This window comes from Aquarana catesbeiana, linkage group LG02 (genome assembly GCF_042186555.1).
Source record: "Aquarana catesbeiana isolate 2022-GZ linkage group LG02, ASM4218655v1, whole genome shotgun sequence".
NCBI lineage: Eukaryota > Metazoa > Chordata > Amphibia > Anura > Ranidae > Aquarana > Aquarana catesbeiana.
This window is the reverse complement of record NC_133325.1, coordinates 167329808-167353896: the sequence shown is the minus strand read 5'-3', so window position 1 is coordinate 167353896 and position 24089 is coordinate 167329808. Positions and strand designations below refer to the sequence as shown.

The 24089-nt window shown below is 43.9% G+C and overlaps 1 protein-coding gene across 7 annotated transcripts in view; it reads left to right on the top strand.

Annotated features, from left to right (window-relative positions):
- Positions 1-24089, top strand: part of ARHGEF25 (Rho guanine nucleotide exchange factor 25) — a 500546-nt gene that overhangs the window by 282119 nt on the left and 194338 nt on the right. For 2 of the 7 annotated variants that reach the window (XM_073613768.1, XM_073613767.1), the window contains exon 1: positions 8483-8670. The exons of the other annotated variants lie outside the window; for them this stretch is intronic. In XM_073613768.1, the coding sequence (XP_073469869.1) occupies positions 8661-8670 (10 nt within the window). In that variant the 5' untranslated portion in view covers positions 8483-8660. Of the gene's footprint in view, positions 1-8482; positions 8671-24089 lie in introns of those variants that run through there. 7 annotated transcript variants of the gene reach the window in all.

The window sequence follows — 24089 nt, the reverse complement described above, 5'->3', positions numbered from 1 at the left end:
CCTGCCTGATTGCATACAAATTGAAACTCCTAAGGTTTGACCTCATATTATATGGTTTTGGTAAATCTGAAGGAAAAAATCAGCAGAAAATCTGATAGTGTGAATGGGGCTTTAGACTTGACAGGCTGTGAGGCGGGCGGCGGTGGTGGAGACGGGCAAACAGTCGTCGATTGCTGCCATTACTAGTAAAAAAAAAAAAATATGTCCCCGGATTTCATTTTAAAAATCTGGTCACCTTACTATGGGAGCTTGCATGTTCAGGAAAGAACTTTCCAAAGAACATGCAACATGTTCTGGAAATACCTCTGTTTTGTGCAGGCATTTCTGGCCTATGTCTGGTGTTTAGTACAAACGTAACAGTCTACTTAGTCAGATTTAGTTGAATACATATTTGTGCCTAATTCTAAAACCTCAGCAGGTGGGAAGAACTTACAAATGTGTATATGAAGTACAGTCATGAAACCAGTGTTAATTTCTTCGAAAATGAACACTGCTTGAAGCATTATACCCCAGAATGTGTACTCAGGATGCACCTTAGTCCTACAATATTGATCATAGAGAAGTGGGAATGAAATAAAAGTTTGGATGAAAATGTAAAATCCAGCTAATTTGTTATAAAGAGTAGCTTTCTGAGCAAAAGGCATTAAATCAAGACAAATGCAGATTGTTCTATTATGTTGGCCCTAGAATCAGAATAGTTGTACAGTAAGATGTGTTCAGACAATGCGGGTTGTTGCTTAAAATCGTGTAGAGTAAAGAACCATAAATATTTAATGAGGTTTTATAGAATAAAATATATACTTGGACTCACTGAAGTCAATTTAAAGCCTACCAGTGTTTTAACCCTAATGCTCTCTCAAGTGAACCAGGAGTTTTCACAATCTTTTTTGTAATGCATTGGGTGACCTCAGTGGTATAGCCTCTTCAGATAATACAATTACTGTTGATTAGTTGATTGCTCACTTGTAGTAAAGCCGTCTACACTGGGGGTACTAATGATGAGTCAGAGCCTAGAAAAGGTCATCTTTGGTCTGTAAACATTCTGATTCCCCTATTCTGTTACATTTTATCCACAAGAAGGGAGGGGAAATTAAATACTGTATATTGCTAACTGACAGTGATGGCAATAAAAGAGCCATCACATCACAATAAATGAGCCATCACTGATCTCCATAGCAGCAGGCATCATGGAGCAGTTCATCTTCAAAATTCACAGCAGAAGCACTCAAGTTGGTTTTTTAGTAACTCACTTTCCCATGTCCCCCATTCCCAAAAGTTAAGTGGAACTCCACCAGCTTTCTAATGTAAACACATAGCAGGTGCTGGCCTGGAAGGCTGCCAATTCAATGGTCATAGATGGAGTAGGATGAACTAAAGCAGCTAGAAGAGACTGCTGTAGTGCTGCTATGAACTTTTAGCATGATTTACTCCACATTGCCTTCAGCTACAGAGATCAGTGAGAGCTTGTTTTAAAGTGAATTTAATTTTACTGCTAAGAATATTTAAATACTTGAATGTCCATAGCCTGGCCACGGGTTTACTTTAAATTGAATCTTTGCATGTTCCCATCCTTTATATTGCATTCTACATAATACAAATGAATAAATTATGACTGGAACAGGGACAGTGAGAATACCTTATATGACTGTGGTATGTGCGGATTCAGAAGCTCAAGAGTTTGCTGTTGGAATATTTGAGAGATATAAATAAAAACAAATGTTAGTTTATTTAGACCCCTTTCACACTGGGGCAGTTTTCAGGCGCTTTAGCGCTGGAAATGGCCTCTGCTAAGTGCCTGAAAACCGCCTCCCATTCATTCAAGTGTGACTTCACACTGGGGCGGTGCACTTGCGGGACGTTCTGAAAAGTCCTGCAAGCAGCATCTTTGGGGCGGTTTGGGAGCGCTGTATTTAGCGCTCCCAAACGCCCTGCCCATTGGAATGAATGGGCAACGCTTTCGAAGGGACTGAAAAGCGCTTCAGAAGTGCCACAACATGGGAGTTTTTAACCTTTTCTTTGGGGTTAAAAGCTACCCACTAGTGGCCAAAAAAGCACCACTAAAATGAGCGGTGCTTTAACGCTAATGCGGCCGCAGTGTGAAAGGGGTCTTAAAGGCATAGTTTACCTTTATCAAACAACTGCCTATGCAGGTAAGGTGTATCTGTAGATAAAAACAAACTGAGCAGCTTTGATCAGAGTTGGATAATGCCCTTGCTATGGGTGTAGGCCATTTGCGTACCTGACTAAAAAACTCCCAGAAATATCATCATCCTCACTCTGCCTTGTTGCTAGGATGTTGCTAAGAGACTCCCAGCTGTTACTGTTCACCCCCGTCATCAGAGAAGTAAGCCCTCAAACGCTCAGTCTCTTAACAATGTCCTAGCAACAAGGCAGGATGGGATCAGGCCATCTCTGGGAATTTTTCAGCCTATCAACCTGAAGTTTAGCATTTTTGTTTTGCCATACAACAAGCACATTAGTTATTTGTATAGGTGTGTTATCTGGAGACATCTGCTTCTTGAAAACTCTTTGCAGTGCCTTCTTCATAGCCATTGGATACTGTTGTGAGCAGCTGTTACTGAGAAAAGTTATGTCGCTCATCTGCCTTCTTTTATCTTCTCGGCCATTCACAAAACATAGACTACTATTCTCCCACATTTCATTGTATGACAAGTCGTCCATCGTCAATTCACAGAATGTGATGTATTGTGGCAGTGTAGTAAGATGGGTTCTGCAAATGGCAGAGGGGTGTGGGCGAGCAGCGCAACTTTTCTCCGTAGCAGCCAGCGCTGTTAATTCTCACAGCACTGGAAGATGGTAACTATGAAAGAGGCGCTGCAGGGAAGAGTTTTAGCTAATGTGTTTGGTGCTGTATTCCCCCCCCCCCCCCCCCAAAAAAAAGTTTAAAATTAACTTTAGCTTTAACTCTTATACCAGTTTTGATTGAAATGATTCTGTCATACCAGTCCAACAGAAATCTGATATCACAGTTTATTTATTTATTAGGTATTTTTATAGTGCCGTCAATTTATGCAGTGCTTCACATATATATTGCACATCAGTTCCTACCCTCAAGGAGCTTACAATCCAAGGTCCCTAACTGCCATTCATACACACACACACACACACACACACACACACTAGGGCCAATTTATGACAGGATCCAATTAACCTACCAGCTTGTCATTGGAGTGTGTGAGGAAACCAGAGTACCCGGAAGAAATAAATGCAGACACAGGCAGAACATGCAAACTCCAGGCAGGTAGTGTTGTGGTTTAGGTTATATTCTGGCAGGATGAATATGCCATATAGCTTTTGTGACTTAATTGATGAAGTCTCTATACTTAGGATTCCCTGCTCTATCTACCCTCCATTACCATTACAGGGAAGTCTCAGTCCCCCTGTGACATAAAGTATAAGACTCTACTGTATGGCTGTAGGTTGGACAGAACAAGCAAAAATGCCAGCGAAGAGATCTCACCATTAAAGTCCTTAAATTATATGAGTAGCAGGTCAATGATTCAATCCACCATCATCTCTCTCATAGGCGTGCGCACAGGGTGTGCTGGGTGTGCCTGGGCACATCCTAATCACCCTGTGCAATGCAAATCTCCCCTGCTGAATGTCCCTACCCCCCGTAGCAGCTGAGGTTACAGAGTAAGGGACTGGGGAATCTCTGTCCTCAGTCCCTTTCTCTGCTGTTTCACAAAATCCCCTCAAAGGGGTTCTTAATGAATTGTAAATAAAAAATAATTTAAAAAAAAATAATATTGTCCCTTGTATGTATGAATGTGAGTTATGCCGCGTACACACGACCGGACTTTACGGCATACTTGGTCCTGTGGACCGGAGTCCGTCGGACAATTCAGTCGTGTGTGGGCTCCAGCTGACTTTTTTCCCCCAAAAGTTCGACGGACCTAGAAATGAAACATGTTTCAAATCTGTCCGACGGACTTGAGTCTGGTCGAAAAGTCCGCTTGTCTGTATGCTAGTCCGACGGACAAAAACCGACGCTAGGGCAGCTATTGGCTACTGGCTATGAACTTCCTTGTTTTAGTCCGGTCGTACGTCATCACGTACGAATCCGTCAGACTTTGGTTGATCGTGTGTAGGCAAGTCCGTTCATTTAGAAAGTCCGTCGTAAAATCTGTTGAAAAGTCCGCCGGACAAAGTCTGCCGTAAAGTCCGGTCGTGTGTACGCGGCATTAGGGACCCTAGAGTGTTAGCTCCTTGAGGGTAGGGACTGATGTGAATGTACAATGTATATGTAAAGCGCTGCATAAATTGACAGCGCTATAAAAGTACCTAAAATAAATAAATAATTATTGTAAAAAAATTAAACAATTGTAAAAAAATAAAAACAAAAAACTACTGACACCATCCACTGCTCTACTGTGCATGTCTGTTAGAGCTTTGGGGTGCATACCCTAATGCAATAGGTTGCACACACCTATGATCACTCCATTGCCAAATTTTATTTATGCCCCCCTTCAAGGAGCTTACAATCTAAGGTCCCTAACTCACAATCATACATACATGCACCAGGGCCAATTTAGACAGGATCCAAGTAACCCACACAGGTAGAACAAGCAAACCCAATACAGGTAGTGCTGCGGCTGGGATTCAAACCAGCAACCCTAGTGCTGCTAGGCGGAAGTGCTAACCACTTACTACTGTGCTGCCCATTGCCAAATAATCATCCTTTCCTTTTCCTGTGTCTGCCTGAGCTTAATAGCAATGAGAATGACAAATACAGCCTTGCACAGGAAATGATTATCCTTTTATGCAGTTACAGCTGTGCATACAATATCCAAGAGCAGCGGCAGTAACAGCGTCGCAATGCTCTTTTCCTTTATCAGGACAACACGATACCATTATCGGCAATATTTCAGCTCTACATGAGTATTAATGAAAGTATATGTTTGACTTGAAAAGACCCAATGGGGTTAAAGTGTTGTCTATTACGCCTGCGTCCCTTTTCCTATTATTAGGCCTCATAGCTTATTTTATATTATTTATTTCTGTCTACAGTTTCAGGTATTATTAGTGCAATAATACCCTTGTACTTACCCACACACCCTTTTAGCTCATGTATTATTACAAAGATGTTAAAGGACCCTAAATCCTTTAACAGAGGGAAGTCTTAAACACTCTTTAGTAAGTTTATTCATTGTGCTCTTATTCCTCCATTCCCTGCTCTCAGATGTACACAACAGAAATAGGAGAAATGCTCCCAGGTTAGAGCAGATAAAGGAAAAATGAAGTGCTAAAGAGAGAGCGAGTTCTGCAAGTACACAGTGTATGTGGGACAGAGTCGTTTAATCTTAATTAGGATCTGTCTACATTATTCCCATGTGTGAACATTATAAATCTTCAGGAGTAAATGTGAGACGTTTAATCACAGCTGTTATTGATGGGTGCCTGGCAAAAGAGAAAAAATTCAGATCTGCTGAGAAAGATTGCAAACAATATCATGCATTGTGGAAAGAAGAAGATTTAGGCTTGATTCACATCTATGCATGTTGCTTTTGAGCATTTCTGCAGTGCTTTTTGATCTGCTTTCAGCGTTTTTTACCGCTTTTTTTTTTTTTGGAAAATTTGTTGTTGAGCAATTTTCAGCCTTCAGCGCTGTCGCACTTTGAATGACAATTGCGCGGTCATGCTACACTGTACCCAAACTAGATTTTTATCATTTTGTTCCCACAAATAGAGCTTTCTTTTGGTGGTATTTGATCACCTCTGGGATTTTTATTCTCTGCTAAACAAATAAAAAAAGACAGAAAATTTAGAAAAAAAAAAGTTTTTTTTTGTTTCTGTTACACAACTTTGTAAATAAGTTTTCTCCTTCACTGATGGGGCTGCACTGACGGGTACTGATAAGGCGGCACTGACGGGCACTGATGAGGTGGCACTGATGACGGACACTAATATGCGGCACTGATATGCAGCACTGATGGGTACACATAGGTGGCACTGATGGGCACTGAAAGGCAGCATGAATGGGCACTGATAGGAGGCACGGATAAGCACTGATAAGCGGCACAGATGGGCACTGATAGGTGGTACGGGAGTGGCGGCCATAGGTGCGGGCAGCAGCCCGGAGGTGCGGGGAGCAGGGGCTCCGGTGTTCGCTCCTCCTCACAGCGTACTGTAGGTCCTTCTCTCGGAGGTACGGGGAGCGGCGGCTTCAATGTCCGCTCCTCTATCTCCTACAGCGTACTGTTCCTCTTCCACCTAAGAGCTAGGCATTTTATAGGATCGCCTGAAGCTTTGGCCAATCGGGAAACAGTTCTCACGACCTGCCTCTTGATTGGCGGGGAGGAACTTTAGTGTGAAAATAGCGAAAATTCATTCGCTATGGTCACACAACAGGGTGGGATCGGGATGCAGTGCTCTGTGCCCCAAGCCCACCCATTTTTTGAAGCCTATTGGAGTCTCTGGCTCTAATCACATGCTTCAAAAATCCGTACTCCCCATTGGAATCCATGCACCTGTATGTAGATCAGGGGGCCAGGTGCATGGATGGGGGGGCGGCGCCTGTGCGCCCTCCATGGACAGGCCGCCACTGCTGATAGCAGAGGAATGAGGCAGCAGACAGAAATTACACTTTGTACTCTGGATTGAGACAAGCACACACTATAGAGGGAGGAGCTTTGTTCATATATCATGTGTCTAAGGAGTACGACCTCTTTAAAGCTCATCTCTAGGCCCAGGCCTGCTGTTTTCGGTGACCCCCAGCAAGGTGAGCCCTCCAAGGCTGGCTTACACTAGCTCAGATGTATTTCAAGAACAAATTGAACCTAAAGCTAAAATGGGACTTTAAATGAGGCAGTGGACTACACATACGCCTCCATCCCCGATACATTGAACAAAAGGGAAAACTAAATGGTGGGACTTTAAATGAAGCAACCACTACGTTGTATAAACCAATCAGTATACCAATGTTTATTAATTGCAAGGTTTGTACATAACCCAAGGAGTAATAAATAATAAATTCATATAGCAATGCACTAAGGGTCTAAATGAGCGGATCTAGACAATACAATGTAGTACACGATAAGTTCATTAACAAGAAAACAATGTATAGCAGTATAATATGCTAATGAACAATGGTTGACAAGATCAGGACATTCCACATCAATGCAAAGCTGATATAATAGTGTACATAGTTTTAACTTGGGTATGTAAACCCCAATGGTAACAACAACAATATTAGGGTATAAAAGCAAGGGTAGATTGATTAATAAAAGTAAATAAAGTATAATACAAATATTGGACATAGATACTTTGACAACGCATCATAGGAAAGCTCTACGCGTTTCGTGGTTATACCACTCGTCAGGAGCAGATGCAAAATTAGGGGGTATCTATAATGAAATACAATTACCAGAATGAGTATAATATAAAATATACAATTGTAAAAAATGTATAAGAAAGGGAAACAAAAAAAGGGTCCCAAACATTCTCACCTTGTTAAAGTATAAAATATATATAAATATACATGAAAATGGTATCCCAGGTAAGAGACATTATAGGGCACGTCAACCCCGGAAGCTGAGATGGAGAACCTCAAGGCACGGCAAAGAAACAGTGACCAGTAGTGATTGTATGACAGGATGAGCCAATTTTTTAACTGTGGTATATATAGTGTTTAGTGTGAATCGTCTTGTAGCTAACTCCCAGGGGTATCTGTAGGAATCAATACGTAAAAAATGGTAAGATAATAGAGTAAACCAGTTCCACAGCTACACTTTCCTATTTTTACACTTTCTACACTTTTTCATTTTTTATTTATCTTGTTATCTTTTCACACACTTCAATCTTGGGGAGTTTTTTCTCCAATTTTTCTAGCTGTGGAACTGGTTTACTCTATTATCTTACCATTTTTTACGTTAATGTTTTCTTGTTAATGAACTTATCGTGTACTACATTGTATTGTCTAGATCCGCTCATTTAGACCCTTAGTGCATTGCTATATGAATTTATTATTTATTACTCCTTGGGTTATGTACAAACCTTGCAATTAATAAACATTGGTATACTGATTGGTTTATACAACGTAGTGGTTGCTTCATTTAAAGTCCCACCATTTAGTTTTCCCTTTTGTTCAGATGTATTTCAGTCTACTGTATATGTTTTTTGGGTGCCATTTAGAATGAATGGCCACATGCTGCAATGCACATATACCACAATATACTGTATGTTTTTTTTCTCAGGTATGGTAGGGATTTTGGGTGGCACCCTGGCTGGTTCTTGGGAAATATAGGAATTGGCAAAATGGGAGAATTCCAGTGCACAGAGTTGATCCTGCTTTGAAAATTATTTGGCATGTCCCTTCTATGTTTTTTATGTTGACATTCTGTATTTGGAATTTTATAAGAGACTGTATATGTTACATGAGATGTGTAGCGTAATACATCATGCACTGAATGTGAGGTTGTTGCTAAGATACTAGAAGAATCATATACAAATTCTCCGATCCCTTTCTAACCAAGCTCGCTCTGCAGAAGATGACACACACACACCAGACAGTTGGAGAATTCCCCTTTTATCAAGTGTTGAGTATGAATACATTGGACAAGCCTAACTGGGGATGACCCGGAGAGGTATGTCTGAAGATCTGGGAGGTGGGAGCACGATCCAGAGCAACAGCAGCTGCTATGGCAACAGGTTAGTTTAAATATTTAACTCATGCACATCCAGTGGGAAATAAAACAGCTAGTACTGGTACTGAGGTGGGGAAGGCAAAGGTTGTACATGTCCATCCCTGTAACATGTGGATATGGGCTTTTAACAGGTGTCATTGGGTTTGGATCAGACCGACTGTAGTTTGTCAGTGGGGGTTCCTTCAATGTTAGGTACTTAGTGTTTACTGTTGTGTTGGAAGATCGCTATAGTGCTGCCGGCTTATTTAAAAAAGCCATACGTATATGAGTAATGAGATGTAAAATGTGATAATGAACGGGTCTCCTTGTATTGCTAGGGTTGGATTCAGGGGTATATATGCTTGTTAAAAAAATACTGCAAGAGTTGCATGGGTGGGGAACTGCAGCCCTCCAGTTGTTGAAGAACTACAAGTCCCATCATGCCTCTGGGAGCCATGGTTGTAACTGTCAGTTTTGCAATGCCTTATGGGGCTTGTAGTTCAACAGCTGGACAGCCACAGTTGCCCACCCCTGGTTTGATGTCTGGGCACTTGCACTTGGTAACCTTGAGTCCATTAACATAAACTATGGTGTATTTCCCCTGGAGTACAGCTGCCATAGACATGTATGGCTGTGCACAGCTGTATGGGTATATGCTGATACTAGTGTAAATACTCATAAAGGATACAGGCATATTTGAAGAATAGAAAATTTGCTATATGAGTGTACTGTATATGCATGTACAACTGTGTACCCAAGTACAGCCATGCATATGCATTCATGCCAGCTCTTTTAGTAAATAATAAATGATATAGAACTACCTAAAGTACCTACAAAACATAACCTATAAAAACTTATGAGATATATTATATATATATATATATATATATAAAATATAATCAAGTAGATATATAAATAAATTATAGTCTATAGACATTTATATCTATATACATATTACAAAACAATCAGTAACTAGTTATTGTTATTTAAAAACACGATTACCTGGGTAATGATCCACATGTTAGGGTTCATTCGTAAAGTATAAACACTGGGTTTTGTAAGGGGTTGTGTGCATCAAATGCTTGTCATAAAAGAAATATGAAGGCATCCATTGTTTTCCTTTTTTTTCTTCTACTGAAATGCTAGTTGCCTGTTTGTTAGGCTAACCCCTTGAGTTCGGTATTATAATGCTAGTTGCCTGGCTCTTGTGCTAACCCCCTGGCTTTAGTATTGTAAATCGTTGACTAGTAACGAGTTTGCTGGCAAGGACTTTTGATTTTCCTGATCTGCATGCATGTTTCAGGTTAGTATCTTAGAAAGTGTTGATGCCAGAAGGTCATCATAAAAGCTCCTTCTAGCAGTATTCAGAATAAGGCTAGCAAGGGCCATGGTTCCCTTACGACAGGTTTACTTAAGTGGTAGTAAAGTGCAATTTTTATCTTGTACCTACAGGTAAGCCTTATTATAGGCTTACCTGTGGGTACAGTGAATATCTCCTAAACTTGCACTGTTTAATAGATATACACAGGGGATGCAGCTGGTGACATCACTGGTGCATGCACTCTGAAGGGACGGCATACTCAGCCATTTATATAGCTGGAGCCCACAAACCTGGAAGGAAGACCAGGTGAAGATGGAAGCCCTGTCAGTGGTAACAGTGCACTGCTGGAGGGATTTGTTTTAAAGTAAGTATGCCATAATGTGCTAGTATGTGGTGCATACTAGCACTTTATGGTATAAACTGCCTATAGTAATCAATCTATTTTGGGTGTGCTAAAAACATTATGATATGTTAAGAGAACAAACAGGAGCAAATAGGAGAAATTCCAGGCAATTCCAGCCAAACCAGGCATGGCAAACTCAGGTGAAAGAGTTGGTCAGATTGAGAGGACTAATGCTGCGTACTCACGAGCGGACTTTCCGGCATACTTGGTCCGCCGGACAATCCGACCCTGTGTAGGCTCCGGCAGACTTTTTGGGGAAAAGTCAGCCGGACCTAGATTTGAAACATGTTTTAAATCTCTCCGTCGGACTCAGTTTCTGACGGAAAGTCCGCTCGTCTGTGTGCTGGTCCGACGGAAAGCCCGCTCGTCTGTATGCTGGTCCAACGGACCAGATACGACGCAAGGGCAGGGTATTGCATTTCACGCTCGCTGCAATAGGAAAAACAAATTTTCCTATTGCGGCGAGCGCGGGGCATACCAGGCCCTTAGGTCTGGTATGGATTTTAAAGGGAACTCCCTACGCCAAAAAAACGGCGTGGGGTCCCCCCTAAAATCCATACCAGACCCCGATCCGAGCATGCAGCCCGGCCGGTCAGGAAAGGGGGTGGGGAAGAGCGAGCGCCCCCCCCCCTCCTGAACCATACCAGGCCACCCCAAAGCACCTTGTCCCCATGTTGATGAGGACAAGGGCCTCTTCCCGACAACCATGGCCGTTGGTTGTCGGGGTCTGCGGGCAGGGGGCTTATCGGAATCCGGAATTCAGAAGACCCCCGAAGCCAGAAGAAGACCCCTGAAGCCGGAGGAAGACCCCCGAAGCCGGAGGAAGACCCCCCCGGAGCTGTTTAATAAATTATTTTAAAACCTGTGTAGTGTGTTTTATTATTGACACTTTTTCCCTAGGTGAATGGGTAGGGGTACCATGTACCCCATACTCATTCACATAGGGTGGGGGGCCGGGATCTGGGGGCCCTCTTATTATAGGGGGCTCACGGATTCCGATAAGCCCCCCGCCCGCAGACCCTGACAACCAACGGCCAGGGTTGTCGGGAAGAGGCCCTTGTCCTCATCAACATGGGGACAAGGTGCTTTGGGGTGGGGGGGCCCACAGGACCCCCCCTCCCCCAAAGCACCCACCCCCCATGTTGAGGGCATGCGGCCTGGTACTGTTCAGGGGGGGGGGCGCTCGCTCGTCCCCACCCCCTTTCCTGACCGGCCGGGCTGCGTGCTCGGATCGGGGTCTGATGGATTTTAGGGGGGACCCCACGCCGTTTTTTTGGCGTAGGGGCTTCCCTTTATAATCCATACCAGACCTAAGGGCCTGGTATGACCCGCGACGGGGCTCGCAAGGTGTCAATCTCGCCGATGAAAGCGGCAAGATTGACTTCCTTTTCTAGTCCCGTCGTACCTGAGTCACGTTCAAAATGAACGGACTTGTCCGTGTGTGGGCAAGTCCGTTCACTCTGAAAGTCCACTGTAACTCCGGCGAAAGTCCGTCGGAAAGATGGGCGGACCTAGCCCGCCGGAAAGTCCGGTCGTGTGTGGGCAAGTCCGTCCGTTTTTAAGTCTGGCGCACCTGGCGGACAAAGTCCGTCGGAAAGTCTGCCGGACCAAGTATGCCAGAAAGTCCGATCGTGTGTACGCGACATAAGTCTTCAAGAGGATTGCATTACATCTAATGATGGTTGCACCTACTCAATTGCAGAAAAAGTAACATTATAGTGAAAATGTAACTTATAACATCACCAAGGAAGGGGCCATAAAACATTTCTTGAAGTATTTTGCTACAAAATGTGAGAGAAATGTAATTTATCTGCTCGAGAATCACTGGGAGCACATTATGAATCAATAAGCACTCGTCTGCCATACCAGTTTTAGGATAGGTTCACATGTGTGCGGGTGGTTCCTGCTGTGGGTCCGCACCTGTTCCTGCAGCCGCAACTACTGGCAGCATGCATAGGAAATCACACCTGCACTGGTAATCCCACTGCACTTGCAGTTCCCGTGTGGGCTGCGATTTCTAAAATGCTGAAGGGACCTTTTATCTACATTTCAGGAGGCACAGCAGCTTATTCAAATGGAAGGGTTGCAAATGCAGTTCCCTGAGCCACATATATGTGAACCTAGCCTTTAATGTTTTTTTAGAAAGTGAAGTGCAATGTGTATCATACAGAGTGCAGGGGTGAGGAGTTTGTAACACACTAAGAGCAGGGGTCAGAAGAGTGTAAGACACACTTAGTAGACAGGCTGCAACAAAAAATTATCTCCTCCCCAAGCCAAAATACCCCAACCCCCGTACATATCTTCCCACCCCTTCCAAAACTTTCTTTCACACGGGTGTACCTATCTGTACTCCTGTGCTAACGGTCATCCCGAATGGGATGCACAGGTGTTCTGTGCCTCCGCATGCAGGCACTTGCATTCATGTCTATTGGGACACAGTGGCTTCACAGACACAACCGCTGGTCCCAATTTGACAGCTGTATGGGTGCAGGTGCATGTTCCTTAAAGTGGTTCTAAAGCCTTAAGGTCTTTTACCTTCATGCATTCTATGCATAAGGGTAAAAAAAACCCTCTGTGCTTTATGTGTCCCCCCAGCCCCCCCAATACTTACCAGAGCCCGATTTCAATCCAGCGAAGTGCATGATAGTAACGGCTTTCTCCGCTCTCTCTGATTGAGAGCAGTGTGAGCCATTTGCTCCTGCTGCTGTCAATCAAATTCTATGACAAGGGGGCATGACCGAGTTATACTGTCTGTGTAAATGGATGCAGACAAAGTGGTTTGGGGACAAGCTTCCTATGGGGGCACTTGCTGAAGAGCCAGGAGCACAGGCAGGGGACCCCAGAAGACCAGGATTGTGGATGTTCTGTGCAAAACCATAGCACAGAGCAGGTAAGTATACAATCTTATTATTTTAATGCAAAAAAACCTGACTGAGTTACTTCAACTCACATGGTCTACTTTATTTTCACATCATAGCTATCACAGGCCAATGACTGACCTTAGTTTGAGCTTCTTGAAACCTCTGAACATTCCTAGCTACCCAAGAAATAGATAATACAATAAATATAAAATGTTGGCCTATTGAAAACAAGTGTAACACACTGGGTGCTCATACTTGTCATTATTGCCTTTTGCTATATTGTGGTGCGTAGGCATGGCAACTGATTCTTCTACTTGTCGACTGGATGAGAACAAAGTGTATGATGTATTCCAGCTCAATTGGTATAAACCTACCTATCGATTCTGTGTGAGGTATTCAGAAAATTACAAAAATTCACTGCATTAATAATGACATTGGATAGTGTTTGTTACACACAGATGAGGAAAGTTTGTTATACTAGTGTTTTCATTGATGATGGAAGCAGTTGTTTAAACATTTTTTAACAAGCACACCCACCTTTCCAGTCCTATACTTTAATTGTTGTGTTATACCAAGAGCAAGAAATATGTCTGGGGCCTATATACACAAAACGCCATATACTGCACTTATCCTAAACCATGCCCTTCTTATGCTAAAAATCTGCTGTGGCAAAGTAGTATTAAACCCTCAGCATTGTTTAGCCTTAAAGTGGTTGTAAACCCATGAAGAATAAAAAACCCCCCAAAAAAACCTGCAAGACAAAGGCATAATGAGCTAGTATGCATAGCATACTAGCTCATTATGAAATACTTACCTTAGATCAAAGCCCCTGCAGCAGTCCCGGAGTTATTTCCGGGTATCGCGGGCTCCGGCGCTGTTATTAGCTGGAGCCGCGATGATGTCACTCCCGCGGGATTCGCCGGTAACGGCACAGCAGCTGAAGAAACGGCACGAGCGAGACGTTTCTTCAGTGCGCATGTGCCAATGACGTCGGCACATGCTGATACAGTGAATATCTCCTAAACGGTGCAAGTTTAGGAGATATTCACGGTACCTACAGGTAAGCCTTATTATAGGCTTAAATGTAGGTAAAAGTGGTATGTAAGGGTTTACAACCACTTTAAGCTAAAGTTTTGCCATAAGCAAAAATTTTAGTTGCATACCTTACCTGTAATGAAGTATGTCCTGTGTTGTGCAGGCAGTTGGATCCTATAGAAATCTTCACTGAGAGAGCACTGTCTTTTCTGATCCTCCTCTTCTTCTACTGTCTCCAAAAAATAACCCGATATTTAGAGAGCCCAGGGACGGGCTGCACACGCTCAGTTTGGTGTGTATTGCTAGAGTTTTTTTTTTTCTTGGGAGGGTGCATGTGATCAGCACAGGGCCAATCAGCACTGTCCAGCACTGTCCAGACAGTGGATTGGGGAGAATGAAAACTCCTCCTACAAGCTTTACTAGGAACTGATAGAAGTCACAAAGCTGCTATATACTGCTTATGAGAAAATGTATTTATCAGTTTATATTTACAAAAATGATTGCATTTCCATGTTCGGTGTACTGTGGGAGACCAGATATAATGAATGCATGATCCTGGGTTTAGTAACACTTTTTAACTCTGTAGTTATGAAATGTTTTTATTCTTGGGACACTTTCTGACATATTCTTACCTTATTTGTTTTATTTTTTTATCATATTTTTGGTCTGGTAACATAAAAACAATCAACTATACTTTTTATTACACAACACATGGACTTTGTAACCTTTACAAATGTTGAAAAATGGGATGATTTTTCTTTTTAACTTGCATTTCACAATTACCAGCTGCAATGAGATGATAATTGTCTTTGATCAGGATGTAACATACTGTGGGATGCATTTTTATTTCCACCAATATAATTTCTGCTGACATCAGTTTCCTTTGTTTTGGAATTACAGTATGCCCCAGTTCATCATTAAAGCAGTTTAGCCATTTTACAGGACATTACATTTTAGCCTTTAAAGCTGAAGTTTAGATAAACATTTTTTTACTCTACGGCTTTAGTTATATTACTTACCTGTAATGACGTGCGGCCCACGAAGTGCAGGCTGCTGGATTCTGTAGAAATCTTCAGTGCGGGGCTGCCCTGTCCTCTTTCTGCCGCTGAACTTCCAGCGCTGTGAGAGTTAACAGCTTCAGGTCCCAAAGCTCAGCTGCACTAAGGACCAGTTCACCCCAGAATTGCACGGTAAAACGGTCCGCACACCTGTGTGATTCCTGTGCAACCTATTGTGGTGCGATTTTCAGCCCAATCATTTAACTGGACTGGATCACACCAAAATTAGTTCATGCACTACTTTTAAATAATGCACTTCACCGGATCGCCTGGTACCGCAATCTGGTGCAAGCAAACACACTGCATTTGCAATTTGCATTTAGGCTCTATTCACACTTGTACAACTTCAAAGTTGCTCTGACTTTGGAGTGCTACTTTGAAGCAACTTTAATGCAACTTTGGATGGATTCAACTTGGATACTTTGATACTTTAAAACTTCACGGTGGTGGAACGTCAGAGCCCAGTTGCAAGTGGGACCTTTGAGACCCTGGTAGTTCCACTAGTGTCTGTAGTTTTTTATTTTTGTTGTTTTATTTTTTTTTTATTATTTTGTACCATTTACATTTTTTACCATTTTATTTTTTATTATTTATTTACATATTTTTTAGGACCCCCATTTGGGAGCTTTGGTTAAATATCAGGGGTCTAAACAGACCCCTGATGTCTCACTTTTGAGACCGAGAAAAATGGACTGAGGACAGAATGAATGAACAGGAATAGCTCTGCACAGAGATTCCCATTCATTCATAAACTGAGGCATAGTAAACACAGTATATTCAGCTATGAATGAATTAAAAAAAAAAAAAGTAATTAAGACAAGGAAGAGGCCAGTAAATTACACATTAACCGGTCTCTTCCTCACTCCCCATCCTGACAGTGGGGGGCCAGGGAAGCACACAGGGGCCTGGGGCAGCAGGGCAGTGATAGGGAGGTGGCGGGAGTGGCAAGTGGAGGAACCGATACCCTCCATTTCCTTCCTGCAGCCATTGAATGTCTGCAGGAGGGAGAGGAGGAGAACCGGGAATTCAGCGGCTACATAGAGAGAGGGATTTGTTCGTCTACATGTCGCTGCCCCTGCTGCCCTCCTATCCAGACTTACAGGGAGCATGGGGCCAGGTCGCAATGGGGGCCCCTGCGATCCCTGTGTGTACGCCCCTGCGATAAGATAATCCAACAACGACACTCCATTGGGAAAAGCTCTTTTACTGCCTGTAGCAGTCTGTGAATGTGGCAGATTCTGACCAGTCACAGGATTCTCCCCTTTTCACTGATCTGGTTACAAGCAGTATAACTACTGAAAGAACTTTTCTCAGTGGAGGAGTGGGCAGGAGGAGGAGTGTCCCCACTGGATCTGAGCCTGTTGCTTTTTGGTTTTAGGCTCCTTTAAATATGTAGCCATTAAAAGTGTATGTTAGGGCACAGTTTAAAAATAAGTACAGTACACCTCTGCAATACATGCACATTGCTTTTAAAGACCCTGGAAGCACAAAAAATACCTATCAATCCTGGCAGAAATGCACTCAGCTTTTAGTTTTCTTGTTGTAAGTTGATGGCACAGTGTCTTTTTTTTTGACTGACATCCGGGGAAATGGTGTCAGCTCTGACCAGCTATCTTTTGCAAAACTATAGTATACATATATAAGTGTTTTGTAGTCCAAGATAAGAACTGGGATGGCAGATTAGACATCTTGAGACAACACAGGGAGAACAGGTAACAGGACAGCTGTACATTTCTGACAGGATGAACAGTAATTTTTTAGCACTTATTGAACCAATATAACAAAATGTTTTCAACTGTAAATTTAACAGATTAAAAGGAAGAGAAGTCCATTGTTGGGGTTTACGTACACTTTAAATTACCTTTTATATAGAGATTAGGGATGAGCCGAACACCCCCAGGTTCGGTTCGCAGCAGAATATGCAAACAGGCAAAAAATTTGTTCGAACATGCAAACACCGTTAAAGTCTATGGGACACGAATGTGAAAAATCAAAAGTGCTAATTTTAAAGGCTTATATGCAAGTTATTGCCATAAAAAGTATTTGGGGACCCGGGTCTTGTCCCAGGGGACATGTATCAATGCAAAAAAAGTTTTAAAAACGGACGTTTTTTCGGGAGTAGTGATTTCAAAAATGCTTAACGTGAAACAATAAAAATGACATGTTCCTTTAAATATTGTGCCTGGGGGTGTCCTTAGTACGCCTGCAAAGTAGCGCATCTTTCCCATGTTTATAACAGTGCCACAGCAAAATGACATTTCCAAAGGAAAAAATGTCATGCAAAACTGCTTGCGGCTGTAATGTATTGATGGATTCCAGTAATATAGGTAAAAATACCAAAAATAACGAAAAAAAATGGGGTGAATGTCACCCCCAAAATCCATACCAGGCCCTTCACGTCTGGTATGGATATTAAGGGGAACCCCGCACCCAAATTCTTTAAAAAATGGCGGGGAGGTCACCCAGGCACTCTATACTCTGAACAGCAGTATATATACAATACGGCCTGCCCTATATGCTCTGCAGAAAATTGGGCCTTAGGTGTTGGTGGTACTAGAACACTGTTATTCTTGTTGGGCGCAGGAACGGGCCCTGCTGTGAAATATTATATCAAAAATTGTAATTACATGCCCCTGTTAAACAGGGGTAGACAATTTGGGCCTTGGTGTAAGAGAACTGTCAGGATGCGCCCGGCACGCATGCACGCATTCACGGGCATCGGCAGATTTCCTTGCGCAGGAACACACATCTGACCACAATTGGCACCTGACAGCCTATTTAAGGGTTGCTCTGATTTCTGACAGGTGCTGCTTGATCTTCAGCTGTGTCCTAAGATTCTGAAACCCTGTTTGTTTGACTTGACTTCCTGTTGCTGAAACCCTGGCCTTCCTGACCCTGTTTCTGGACTCTGATTACTCTGATTACTGGTTCATGATCCTGGCTTCCTGTTTGACCTTGCTCCCGTTTATACCTTGGTACCTCGCTGCCCGCCCGTTAATGAACCCGGCTTATCTGATGACCTCGCTCCTGTCTCCTGTTTGGCTCCACACTGTTTCCGAGTACCTGTGCTGGCCGTCCATCCTCTCAGCTGTGCTGGTTCCAGCTCTCCACCAGAAACCCTGCCTGCACTTCCCAGTCTGCAACACTTCCGGCAAGTTCTGCACGCAGCATTCACAGGCACTCATGTTCCTCCTGATCCTTGCCACCATCTGTTCCATCTCCAGTGGGGCTTGGATTGGAGATACAAGAGAGGCTGACCTCGTCATTTCAGACTCCTACCAGGTACATGACACTTGGGCTGTGGTGGTGGTGCCACAATACTGTAACCCCTCACAGATACTCTTGTTGGGTGCAGGAACAGGCCCTGCTGTGAAATATTAGATTAAAAATTGAATTACATGCCCCTGTTAAACAGGGGCAGAAAAATTGGGCCTTGGATGGTGGTGCCCTAAACCAAAAATATTGTTGGAAGCTAGCATCATCAAGATTGAGGAGGAATAGGATAGTCAGCATAGGCAGTCTTCAAGGGATCCCACATCCATACCAAAATCAATCAGTTACATCAGCATCAGGTGCTTGATAGCTGCTGATCCAAGACTGATTTGTTTTTTTTAATGTGAGCCTATCAACGGAGTCTGTGGACCGGCGCATTCTTTGCTCCATTAAAAACCCTCCAGCAGCACTGAATGCACATTCAGAAAGCACGCTGGATGCAGGACAGGCCAGTAGCTCAATGGCATATTGAGCAATTTCTGGCCAGTGGTCCATCCTCAAGACCCAGTAACCCACTGGATGCTCTGTTGGAAAGGTCTCCAAGTCTGCTTTTGCCCCTAGATATTCCTGCACCATGTAATGCAGATGCTGGCGATGGTTGCTTGAACCGATCAGACCTTGGCGCTGAGGACTGAAAAATTGTTAGGTCAGCTGGCCACCTTCTCCACCGCTCTTCCTCTGACTGAACAAAGCCTCAGCAACATGTTGTCCAGCACCAGGAAATGGTAACCTCCCAGGGTCTGGAAATGCGTTGCACAAACATTTCTTCAAGGCCTCCTGAAGATGTTTCATTGTCTGCTCCCTTTGCGAAGGCAGGATGAGTTCTGCAACCTTACCCTTGTAATGTGGATCAAGAAGGGTTGCCAGCCAGTAATGATCCCTCTCTTTGATACCACGAATCCTAGGGTCCTTTCGCAGGCTTTGCAGAATCAGGGAGACCATGCAGCGTAAGTTTGCAGAGGCATTCGATTCTGAGTCCTCTGGTTCACTAAGGATCACATCATCCGTAACTACCTCCTCCCAGCCACGTACAACTCCTTTGGTTTCTGGGGGCTGAAAACCATCCCTTGAAGACTGCTGCTGAGTGTTATCCTCTACATCCATTCTGACACAATCCTCCTCCTTTTCTTCTTGTGTGTTTGGCGGGCCCAAAGGAATGCTATCTGGATAAAGGGGGCCTTGAGAGGTAAGGAAGTCCTCCTCTTCCTCCTGCTGCCTCAAGTGCCCTGTCAATGATTCCACGAAGTGTGTGCTCCAACAGGAAGACTAGAGGGACAGTGTCACTTATGCATGCATTGTCGCTGCTCGCCATCCTTGTGGCCTCCTCAAATGGTGACAGGACAGTGCATGTATCCTTGATTAGCAGCCACAGACAAAAAGAAGCCAAGCTCCCCTGACCCTGTCCTGGTGCCATACTCGCACAGGTACTCATTGATGGCCCTCTGCTGTGTGTGCAACCGCTGCAGCATTGCCAACGTTGAGTTCTACCTGGTGGGCATGTCACAAATGAGGCGGTTTGTGGGCAGGTTACATTCCCTTTGAATGTCAGCCAGCCGAGCATTGTATGACCGTCGGAAATGACCACAGACTTTTCTGGCCTGCCTCAGGAGATCCTGTAAGCCTGGGTACCTGCTCAAGAATGGCTGCACCACCAAATTCAGGACGTGTGCCAAACATGGAACATGGGTCAAGTGTCCCTGTCCGAGGGCGAGGAGAAGGTTGGTGCCATTGTCGTATACAACCATTCCTGGCTGAAGCTGGCGTGACTTCTGAGCCTGCCCCTGCAGAGCTGACAGAATCTCTACCCCAGTGTGGCTCCTGTCCCCTAGGCAGATCAACTCAAGCACCGCATGGCATCTTTTAGCCTGACTGCTTGCATAGCCCCTTGAACACTTACGGAGCACCGCTGGTTCAGAGGACAAATCTGCAGAAGAGGCCATAGAGGAAGAAGAAGAGGAGGGGGTGGAGGAGAGAGCTGTGGCAGAATCACAATTAGCATTTTGGAGGCGTGGTGGCGGATCAAGCTGCAATGACACTGTACCCTGTCCTGCATCCTTCCCAGCTGCCAGAAGTTACCCAGTGCGCCGTGAAGGAAAGGTAATGTCCCTGCTCATGCCTGCTGGACCACGAGTCAGCGGTAATATGAACCTTACTGCTGACCACCCTGTCCAACGAGGTCAAAACATTGCCTTCCACATGCCGGTAGAGAGCCGGAATGGCCTTCCGTGAAAGGAAATGGTGTTTTGGAACCTGCCACTGAGGTACAGCACATTCCACAAGTTCATGAAAGGGGGCAGAGTCTACCAGCTGAAAAGGCAGCATTTGCAGTGTTAGCAATTTGGCCAAGCTAGCATTTAGACGCTGAGCATGTGGATGGCTGGGACCGAATTTCTTTTTACAGTTCAGCAACTGGGGTAGGGAAATTTCCCTGCCAAAATCAGATGGTGGTGTACTGCTAGCAGATTGGCTGCAAGTACTTGGGACACCTATTGCTATACCTTCATTCCTCTCAGTGCAGGTTTTTGAGAGGACTGGAGGTATAGTAGGGTTGGAGATCCCAGATGAGGAGCAAGGAGAAGCCTTTTTCTTTGATGTGGCTCTTTCAAGTGCTGTTGCCAACGAACTGCATGTGGTGCCCAAGCGGCTGCTGTTCTGGCCATGCTTGATCTGCTTCAGACATAGGTTGCAAACAGCAACAATGCGATCTGCTGCATGTGTCAAAAAAGGCCCACACCAAGGAACTTTTAATGGTCAGCGGGGAGTCAGCTGTGCCCTGCACCTGCGGAGCGCTGTGGTATGATGCAATAGGGTGGCAGCCCTTAAACTGCCCCCTAGGGGACATCCTGCCTCTTTGGAGTTGTGCCTCCTCCTCCTCTCTTCTCTCAGGCACCCAAGTACAGTTAGTGAACTCATCATCCCTTCCCTCCTCGTCACTGGAGCAAACTTGGCAGTATGCTGCAGCTGGGGGAACATAACTGCCAGTTTCTTGTCCTTCTTGGGCACCCCCGCTCTCTAGGCTCACGTTACTACCTTCCTCAACCTGGAAACCAACATCGGAGCCTTCAAATCGCTGCGCATCCTCCAGCAGTATGTACTCAACACTGTGGTCGAATAATTCTGGGGACTCCTCCGTGCATGATGGTGGGGCTACGTAAGGAGTGACAGTGGACAAGGAGCCGGTGGAATAGGCCGCTTTGGCAGCTGCGTTGGAAGGCAAATTACTCTGAGCCTGGGTGACAGAGGATGAGGAGGATGAGGACAGATTTGTTATCCACTCCACCAACTCTTCTGCATGTTTTGGCTCAAGGCCAGCAGCAGAAAAAAAGGACAAGCGTACCCCAAGGCCACCTACAGAGGATGCATCATGTCCACGACCAGCGCTGTTGACTGTAGACACATAGGTTGCTTGCCCTCTTTTAGTGGCCTGTGAGCATTTGCCTCTTATTGGTGGCCTTCCGGACATGATATATTTTTTGTACTGTACGCACTGTATTAGATACAGTGTACACTGCCTGAAGTATATTAGAAACAGTACACCACAGAATGCACTGTAGATATAGGCTACACTGGATGCAGAGTGTATAGCTAGACTGACTGTATATATATATATCAAATACACTGCCACTAACTGAATAACCTGCCTGCTTGACTCAAGCTATCTCCACGCCAACAACCCTACACACGGCCACCGTGTAGGCAGCTTTATATAGTGCGGGGCGTGGTTGAGCTATGATTGGACAAAGGCACCCTACCGTTGGCCAATTATGGCTGTCAGCAGAGCACGCTGTGATTGGCCAAACCATGCAGGTCAGGTGCATGTTTTGGCCAATCATCATACAGCAATGCACTGCGATCTCACAGTGCATTATGGGGCGTTCCGCGATGCTCGAATTTACCACGAACACCCCATAATGTTCGCTGTTCGGCGAATGGGCAAACACCTGATGTTCGAGTCAAACTTAAGTTTGACCAGAACATTGAGCTCATCCCTAATAGAGACAAGTACAGTTATTTATAGGGAATTTAGTCTAATAAACTCACCTCTTACTGTAGACACTAGATAGTATTTTAGCCTTTAATAGATTTAAGAAAGGAGTTGTATATATAGAAAGATGGTGATGTAATCTGATGTGATGCCCGGAGATTTGCTGGCATGTGCTGGATTAATTATTTCCATTTTCCACTGCTTAACCACAGTTATCAAATGTACTTTAACTGGGGGTCCTGGCGGTCCAAAGTACATAATGCACACACAGTATAGGGATTTAAGCTAATTGGGTACAAGGCTGGTGCTTTTCTGTGTATTGTAAGATCACAGATGTAGGCATTAGTAAAGAGTATTTCATAATGACAACAATAACCATAAAATAGTATTGTATGTGTGATGTATGTATCTTAGTGATCATAGCGTTCATAAATAAGTAGGTTCAGAAGGGTGCAAGACCAGCTTTACATTCTTCTATAGTACAGCTGCCACATTACATAATGTTAAACATTTTCATGAAAAAGGTGAGACCAAATTAAAGATGACTGGCTATACAGTTCACTACCCGGGATCATTTCACAGGCACACTCGTAGCTGTAACTCTAAAGGTATCTCTTCTTTTATGTGTTGTTTTAAGAACTGCCATTGAACAGAACCATAAAACTTAGTTTCTTCACCTTTACTATAAACCAGTAGATGGTTATTTTTATATATAGCATTAACAGCGCAGAATAATCACAGAAGTTAACAAAAGAATTTAGGAGTGAAATTGGAATTAGAGTTGCAGGATTTAATGCCTGACACTGAAATAACACCTGTCTAAACCAAAAAGCAAAAGCTGCAGTTTACCAATTCTTGGATGTAGTGGCTGCATTCGTTATCAATTTTAGGTTAAAGTGATTGTAAAGCATCGGCTTTTTAATTAAAATAACAATTAATTATTTACTTAACTGCTCTGTGCAATGGTTTTGCACCAACTGGACCCTAACCTCCCCTTCTGGGGTCCACCACCGGTGCTCTGGGCTCCTCCTCTTCTGTGTCTGCCTCCATAGCAAGTGCTTGCTATGGGGGCAGATGTATGGGCTCTGTGTCTATAGACACACACAGTGCGGCTTGGCACTGCCCTGCTTTCTCCTTATAGGATTTGGTAGTTAGCAACGAGAGCCAATAGCCAATGTGCCTCTGAGGAGAGAGAGAGAGAGCAGCAATGTTGCTCTCAGGTGCAGTGCTGGATTGAAAGGAGAGCCAGGTAAGTATGTAGGGGAGCTGATGCTGGAATGTTTTTACTTTAATGCAAATGAATGCATTAAGGTAAATAACCGTATACCTTTAGAACCACTTGAAGAACATTTTCAGCAAGTACAGAAAATACCTGTTGATCTTGGTAGAAATTTTGCATTTTTTTCACTTCCTGTGAGCTTAAAAGAAACCAAAAAGAATTGTATAATTATGATGTAAACTACTAGTCAATCCACTATAAACTACTGTAAACTACTAGCATCAATCCA